The 8465-nt window shown below is 50.1% G+C and overlaps 1 protein-coding gene across 2 annotated transcripts in view; it reads left to right on the forward strand.

The window, feature by feature from the left end:
- CUNH14orf93 (chromosome unknown C14orf93 homolog) overlaps nt 1–8465 on the forward strand; it is a 21374-nt gene that overhangs the window by 5695 nt on the left and 7214 nt on the right. For both annotated transcript variants that reach the window (XM_005370481.2, XM_026777645.1), the window contains exons 2-3: nt 385–1401; nt 5943–6260. In XM_005370481.2, the coding sequence (XP_005370538.1) occupies nt 799–1401; nt 5943–6260 (921 nt within the window). In that variant the 5' untranslated portion in view covers nt 385–798. The remainder of the gene's footprint in view (nt 1–384; nt 1402–5942; nt 6261–8465) is intronic.

Here is an 8465-nt window from a genome sequence, read left to right on the forward strand (position 1 = left end):
CCTGGTCTACAAGAACTAGTTCCAGGACAGGCTCCAAAACCACAGAGAAACCCCATCTCGAAAAACCAAAAAACAAAAAAAAAAACCAAAAACAAAAAGGAGACTCTTGTTGTGAAAGCTTAGTGTGCCTGTGGAGACACAGTTCACCCTTTAGCAGCAGGACGCCATACTGTTAGTAGAGAAGTGACAGGAATCGGAGAGAAAAGGAGGAAACAGGTCTTCATTTTCTTCCGTGGTCTTTTCTTTCCAGGTGTCCTCTCTGTTCTGTCACCTGGGTTGCAGGGGGTGGGGGGTGGGGTTAGAGATGTCCTTGCTTGGGTGCAAGAATGCCTCGAATTCCCTGAACCTGTACTCATTAGAGTCTTTGCTCTGCTTCTATTTCAGTGAAGGCTGCTATGTGCTTAAGAAGCACGGGACCCGACAACAGAAGGCTGAGGAGGAGTAACCATGGACTTCATCCACTAGCTTCCACAGATCCCACAGTCTGGAGCCCCAGCCCTGCTGACCACCTTCCATGAGAAGGGAAAGTGAATCTCGAGGCCATTGCTTACCTGGTGAAGGCCAGATCTCTGGAACTGCTTGTGAGGCAGTCTGGCAGTGTGCACCCGGTTATCTGGAACCCTTGTGAGGCCATCCAGCAGTGTGCACCCGGTTATCTGGAACACTTGTGAGGCCGTCCGGCGGTGTACCCAGTTATCTGGAACGCGTGTGAGGCCGTCTGACAGTGTGCACCCGGTTATCCGGAACCCTGGTAAAGCTGTTTAGCCGAGTGCACCCGGTTATCTGCATCCGTCAGCTATGTCCTTCAGCGCCACCATTCTCTTCACCCCGCCCAGTGGCAATGAAGCCCGATGCTGCTGCTGTGCCTGTAAGAGTGAGACTAGCCAGGGAAGCTCGGGTTCTCAGGGTGGGAATCCTCCTGCCAGCACCCCTATCACAGTGACAGGACATGGCCTGGCGGTTCAGAGCACTGAACAGCTCCTGCATCTTATCTACCAGCGGGTGGACAAGGCAGTGGGGCTGGCTGAGGCGGCCCTGGGTCTTGCTCGCGCCAACAACGAGTTGTTAAAACAGCTCCAGGAAGAAGTAGGTGAGCTACGGCAGGGGAAAGTGTGCACCACCGATGAAGATGGGGAGAGCCGGGCCCGCAGCCCACCACCTGAGGAGCCTGGACTACTCAAGGGGAGTCCGGGGGAAGCCTGCAAGACTCTCTCTGCCATGGAGGAGGAGTGTGACAGCGTGGGCAGTGGTGTGCAGGTGGTGATCGAGGAGCTGCGGCAGCTGGGGGCTGCCTCCACCGTGGGGCAAGGGCCTTTGGGCTTCTTCGCAGCCCCCCAGAGAGATCTGCGGCTCCCGGGATGTGCTCTGGCTGCGGTAGAGGGAGCCCCTCTGCTCAACCCCGTAAGTACCCCCCACCCCCGTGTGGTTGATCTGCCCGTGGGGATAATGAATCGTATGCCCTCCTCTCTTTGACTCTTTAGCCCATTCTTTCACCTGTGTCCCTCATAAAACAGAAGAGCGCCCACCAAGTTCCCTCCACTTTCAGGAATATCACAGCCTTATTTCCACCCTGAGCCTTTTGGCAGGAGGCCATTTTTTGGTGCAGGAAGTGACGTGTTGCTTCCCACCTTCTCAAGGGCTCCATCACGGCATCTTTTCCACAGCAGGCTCGGCTGCTCCACCAGCTCCGCCTTTCCTGGAGAGAATGCCTGCTATGCACAGACGGCTCGTTCATATTTTATCACTGCCTTCATTTTGCCAAGGTCTTCAGAGCAGAGATGAAGTGCGGAGAGGAAGAGGGGCCAGGGCAGAGCGGGCCGCCGGGTGGGGGTGGGGGAATAAGGATACTAAAGGCAGGTAAAGGGAAGAAGTGGAACTATGGGGTTTGAAGAAGGAGGAAAAAGGAAGGAAGGAGCATAAAAGAAAGGTAGATCTAAGAGATCAAGAGAAATGCTGGTGGCTTGAGAGATGGCTCCGCAGTTATGAGCACTGGCTGAGGTCCTGAGTTCAGTTCCCAGCAACCACATGGTGGTTCACAATCATCTGTAATAGGATCTGATACCTTCTTCTGGCTTGCAGGCATAAATACAGACAGAAACCTGGCGGTGGTGGCGCACGCCTTTAATCCCAGCACTGGGGAGGCAGAGGCAGGTGGATCTCTGTGAGTTGTAGGCTACCCTGGTCTACAATGCGAGTCCCAGGACAGCCAGGAAAACCCTATCTTGAAAAACAAAATAAATAAAATAAAAGTAAAGTAAAATAAAAATAAAAAAAGAAAGGTAGATCTATGTCAGAAGAGGAGGTACTGTTTATTTGATACTGCTGCTGCTGACAGTGACCGACAGGATCTCACTCTCTAGCCCAAACTGTTCTCAGATTTGGAACAGTTCTTCCACCTCAGCCTCCCAAGTGCTGGCGTGATGGGTGGAAGCCAGCGTGCCTGCTTCCAAGAGAGTTTTATCTGGGGGAACATAGAGCGAAAGGGTGGTGGCACACACCTTTAATTGCTTTTCAAGATTTAGTTTTTTAATTTTAATTACACATGTATGGGGGCAGTGTGGACGTGAGTGCAGGCACAGGGGGAGGTCAGGAGAGGGCGGCAGATCTCCTAGAGCTAGAGTCATAGAAAGTTAACCAGCCCCTCAGTGAGGGTGTTGAGAGCAAACCCAGGTCCTAACCACTGAGCCATCTCTCTAGCCCCCTCTAATCCCTTACTTTTTTGTTTGTTTGTTGTTTTTATTTTTCTTAATATTTATTTACTTATTATGTATACAATATTCTGTTTTGCTGCCGGGCGATGGTGGCGCACGCCTTTAATCCCAGCACTCGGGAGGCAGAGGCAGGTGGATCTCTGTGAGTTCGAGACCAGCCTGGTCTACAGAGCTAGTGCCAGGACCAGCTCCAAAGCCACAGAGAAACCCTGTCTCGAAAAACCAAAAAAAAAAAAAAAAAAAAATTCTGTTTTGCTTGTATGCCTGCAGGCCAGAAGAGGGCACCAGACCTCATTACAGATGGTTGTGAGCCACCATGTGGTTGCTGGGAATTGAACTCAGAACCTTTGGAAGAGCAGTCAGTGCTCTTAACCACTGAGCCATCTCTCCAGCCCATGTTGTTTTTATTTTCTAAGACAGAGTTTCTCTGTGTACTCCTGGCTGTCCTAGCTCTGTAGACCAGACTGGCCTTAAACTCAGATATCCACCTGCCTCTGCCTCCTAAGTGCTGGGATCAAAGGTATGTGCCGCCACCATCACCACCACCACCAGCTTAATTGCTTGCTTTTAATACCAGCATCCAGGAGGTAGAGGCAGATGAATTTCTGTGAACTGAAGACCATCAGGATGTACATGGTGAGTTCCAGGTCCACCAGGACCATGGGACCCTGTCTCAAAAAAAACAACAAACAAACAAAAACAGAAGACTAGGAACAGAGGACCCTTAGGAACATAGAGGTGGGGTGTGGCAGTGACAGGAGAGTCTGTGGCCAGCCTGGGCCATAGTGAGTTCCTGGCCTGCCTATGTAGAGATACTGTCCCGCTCCCCCCAAAAGAAAAAAAAAACAAAATAAAGATTCGCCGAGGGGAGTCTGGAGTGATGGCTCAGCGGTTAAGAATGCGTACTGCTTTTCCAAAGGACCTGAGTTCAGTTCCCAGCTTCCTTGTCAGGTGGCTCATAAGAGCCGGCTCCAAGGGGATCCGATGTCTCTGGCCTCCTGAGACCTGTGCTTACATGTTCATATCCACACACAGACATACACACATACACATAATTAAAAATAGTAAAAACATGTCGTTTAAGAAGATTGGGGCAGCCGGGCGGTGGTGGTGCTCGCCTTTAATCCCAGCACTCGGGAGGCAGAGGCAGGTGGATCTTTATGAGTTCGAGGCCAGCTTGGTCTACAAGAGCTAGTTTCAGGACAGACTTCAAAGCTACAGAGAAACCCTGTCTCAAAAAAAAAAAAAAAATAAGAAGGAGGAGGAGGAAGTTGGGGCAGAGAGTAGAGGAGGATGGAAATCGAGCATATTCTGGGCAGAAAAAAGACAGAAATACACAGCACTGTTTCAGTTTTTCAGTGCTCAGGGGTCATCTGAAGAAGGAAAGCCTGACTACGTAGAAGAGCTGCAGAAAGACACTCAGGGAAGAGTAGGAGACGGAAGGATGGCAGAGATCACAGAACAGGGAATTACAGATGCACTGTGCTCAACAGCCAGAGGGGAGTCTTCAGCTCTCCCTACTCCCTGTCTGCCCTCTCTCTCCAAACACACAGGATGAACGAGAGGGTAGGAGGTCCCAGCCCACCTGCTGACTCTGAGGAACGAGCATCCAGACCTCTCCCCTAGACACTAGCCTATCATAGCAATTGGCTGTCGCTCTTCTAAAGGCTTCTCTTTGTAGTCATGGTCACTGTTCCTCACTCTGCCTGCCTGGCCTGGGCCCGAGACAGGAAATGGGAGGACACCCGGGCCAGGCAGTGCTCTGCGCTGGGGATGCTTTCAGGCAGGGAAGGCTTCCAAGCTGACAGGATGGAATTAGCTTTTAGATTTCACAGTAGGGAGAGCAGCTCACGGGTCTGTAAATCTCAGCTGCCTCCTCCGTGTCTTTCTGTACGTGTGTGGTTCCCCCACTCTCACTGTTTTGTTTTCTTGGCTGCAAAAATCCCTGCTCCTCTCCTTCTCCCCGCCTGCTCCTGCCCTCCTTTTCCTTGCCCTGTGTGTCCTTCACCGCACAGGCTTCAGCAGACTGTTGAGGCTGAGACTGTGGGGTGGGGCCTGGTCCAGACCAGCCCCTCTGTGGAGCTAGAGGGTAGGGAAGGTGTCTGTTGTGTGTGTGACATCCCCTCTAGGGGTTCTTCACTTTGGGGTTCCCTGGTTTGCTCTCATCTTTTCTCTCATTTCCCCTTTTTATTGTAGTTACTGTTCAGTTTTCTTGTTCCTGTCCCTCTCCCCCTCCCCATACTTTCAGACAGAGCGCTTAGCTAGATAAATTTCTTTTGTTGTTTGTTTTGTTTTCTGAGACAACAAAACAAACAGATAGCCCTGGCTCTCCCGGAACTGCTCTGTAGCCCAGACTGTCCCTGTACTACTCAGAGATCTACCTGCCTCTGCAGCCTGAGTGCTGGGATTAAGGTAAAGGCATGCGCCACCATTGCCCTCCAAGATACATTTCTTTTTTTTCTTTTTTTTTTTTCTTAAAGAAGCCCTACTATTTTAATTAACTGACTGGTAGCGTAGAAATCTTTTATTTTTTAAATATTTATTTATTATGTATACAATATTCTGTCTGTGTATATACCCCTGCAGGCCAGAAGAGGGCACCAGACCACATTACAGATGGTTGTGAGCCACCATGTGGTTGCTGGGAATTGAACTCAGGACCTTTGGAAGAGCAGGCAATGCTCATAACCTCTGAGCCATCTCTCCAGCCCCTCAAGATACATTTTTTATACTCAAGAATATGCCATAAGTAACTGTTCACAGAGAAGGTTAAAGCATGCCTTGTTCACGGAAGCTGTTTTGTGATAACAACCCAACAGTACAGGTCCTGTTCACATGAGGACAATCAGCCCATGGCTGGAGAAATGATTCAGGAGCCCAGAGCACTGGCTGCCCTTCCAGAGTTCCAGGTTCAAGTCCTTAGCACCCACATAGCGATTCACAGTCGTCTGTAACTCCAGTTCCAGGAATCCAACACCCTCTTCTGGCCTCCACAGGCACTGGATGTATGTGGTGCACAGACATACACGCAGGCAAAACACCCAACACGGGGAAAGGAATGATTTGCCGACTTGCCTGGTGTTCTCATAGACTCCAGGGAAATAAGCCGTCGACACGACAGACGGCTGACCTGGCCTCCTCCTCCTCTTTGTGCTCTACTCTTGGCCGAGAATGGTGGTTAAGCAGGTCCCCTTTGCCTGCCTGTCAATTGACTGTTCTTCTTGTTCTCAGATGGCGGACGATTATGTAGCCTCTGAGGGTGCAATACAACGAGTGTTGGTCCCTGCTTATGCCAAACAGCTTTCACCAGCCACACAGCTGGCTATCCAGAGGGCATCCTCAGAGACAGGACCAGAAAATGGAGCCAAGCTCCCAGGAACCCGTCCCGAGGACATGCTCGGTTCAGCAGCACTGGACAACGCCCTGGAAGAGTCGGCCCTGGGCAGCACTGGGGAATTGAGCCGTTCTATGGGATTTATCAGCTCCCCATGCAGGATCCGTGGGACTGGGCAGAAAAACTCCAGGCGCAAGCGTGATCTGGTGCTCTCTGTAAGTGAGCTCTGTTTCAATTCAATCATTTTTTCTTTAGTTTGAAAGAGTGGGTTGACTTTAAGCCTCTAAATAGAATGAATAGTGTCCTAAATCCTACTGAAATGGGGAGGATTAAAAGAGACATTATTCCATAACCTTGAGCATGGCAGAGCCTTTTCCATTGCCTCGTCTTTTAGGCTTGTCTAGATAGAATGGTGTCTCCCCTTTAAAGAGAAGAGAATTATCTCTCTAGTGTTCTCGTAGTCCTGATGGGAAGATCTTAAAGGATTGAGCAGACTGACCACCAAAGGGTCACATTTTAGCCTGTGTGCAGGGTAAGTGATGAGGGACGTCTGTGGGATAGCTAGCTTGTCCTGAGCAGTGTCAAGCCCCACAGAGGCACTGAGCCACCAAGCTTAGTGCCGTCTGCCCAGCCACAGAACTCTTGGCAGGGAGAAGGGACTGGCTAGGAAGACTGCCTGCCATCTTGTTGGAGAGGGCCGAGAGGCCCATGAAGAACTAACTGGTGGGGCGGTGGTTCTCAGCCCGGGGGAGCTGCCCTCCAGGGACACTTTGTAGACTGTTATCGCCGGTCGGTAGGCAGAGGGAGAATGCTTATATCCAATGGGTAGACGCCAGGTACTCTACGGCATGTTCCACAATGTACCTTTCAGCTCAGCATGCCAATAGTGCAGAGGTTGGGAGACCTCTTCTGCATGAGTATAGTCTCTTGGATCAACTGTGAGCGCAAGAGCTTTGTGGGGCTTGGGGGCTTTGTTTTGTTTGTTTGAAACAGGATCTTGTGACACTCCGAGTTGCCTCAAAGTCACTACACACAGCTGAGGCTGGCCTTGAACTCACAAGTGCTGGCTGGAATTATAAACATATACACCACTCTGTTCACCACACTCTGAGTTTATTTACTTATTTATTTAGAAGCAGTTGGAGTTTGTTAAGTATTAATCAATTAATAAGAGGTAGGGGCACATTACATTAGTCCTAACTGACCTGTAACTCGCTCTGTACACCAGGTTGGCCTCAAACTCAGAGATCTGCCTGCCTCTGCCTCCCTAGTGCTGGAATTAAAGGTGTGTGCCACTGCCACCTGTCAAACTGGATCTTAATATAGATTCTTAATGTTTTTCAATTGTATCTGTATGTATGTGTGTGTATACCACATGTGTGCAGGAATCGTCAGAGGCCAGAAGGTGGTATATTCCCTGGAGCCAGAGGTATATGCTGTTGTGAGTATCCCAGTGTGAGTGTGAGTGTGAGTGTGGGAACTGAACCTGGGTCCTCTGGAAGAGCAGCAAGGGATTTTAACTACTGAGCCTTATCTCCAGCCTCTAGAAGAGCAGACAGTGCTCTTAACCACTGAGCCATCTCTCCAGCCCCCTCTCCAGCCCTTCTTAATGCATTGGGAAAAAAAAGGAAGACTGGAGAGATGGCTCAGAGGTTAAGAGCACTGGCTGTTCTTCCAGAGGTCCTGAGTTCAATTCCCAGCAACCACATGGGGGCTGACAACTGTCTATAATGAGGTCTGATGCCCTCTTTTGGCCTGCAGGCATACATGCAGACAGAACACTGTGTAAAAAAGGAAAGAAGGCAGGTGGTGGTGGTGTATGCCTTTAATCCCAGCACTCAGGAGGCAGAGGCAGGTGGATCTCTGTGAGTTCGAGGCCAGCCTGGTCTACAAGAGCTAGTTCCAGGACAGGGTCCAAAGCTACAGAGAACTCCTGTCTCAAAAAACGAACAAACAAAAATATTTATTTTTATGTGCATGCATGTGTGCATTGCATGTGTGTATATGTGCTCTGTGTGTGTTTAAGTATTCTCAGAGGCCAATAGAGGATCTCAGATTCCTTAGAGCCACAGTTTGAGGCAGTTGTGAGTCACCTGACATGGATGCTGGGAACTGAACCTGGTCCTCTGGAAAAGCAGCAAGGTTTTAAGTACTAGTGTTGAGAGAAAGGAAGGTACTCAGGAAGACACACTTGGAGAACTCCTGTAATCCCAGCTCTTGGGAAGCCAGGGCAGGAGAATATGGAGTCCGAAACCAGCCCAGGCTGCAAGGCTAGTTTGCAGCCAGCCCTGACACAATAGTAAGGAAGGCTATTTCAGAAAAAGAAAGGAGCCAGGCGGTGGTGGTGCACACCTTTAATCCCACTTTAATCCCAGCACTCGGGAGGCAGAGGCAGGCGGATCTCTGTGAGTTCGAGACCA

The sequence above is a fragment of the Microtus ochrogaster genome, unplaced genomic scaffold (assembly GCF_000317375.1).
Source record: "Microtus ochrogaster isolate Prairie Vole_2 unplaced genomic scaffold, MicOch1.0 UNK80, whole genome shotgun sequence".
NCBI classification, from domain to species: Eukaryota; Metazoa; Chordata; class Mammalia; order Rodentia; family Cricetidae; genus Microtus; species Microtus ochrogaster.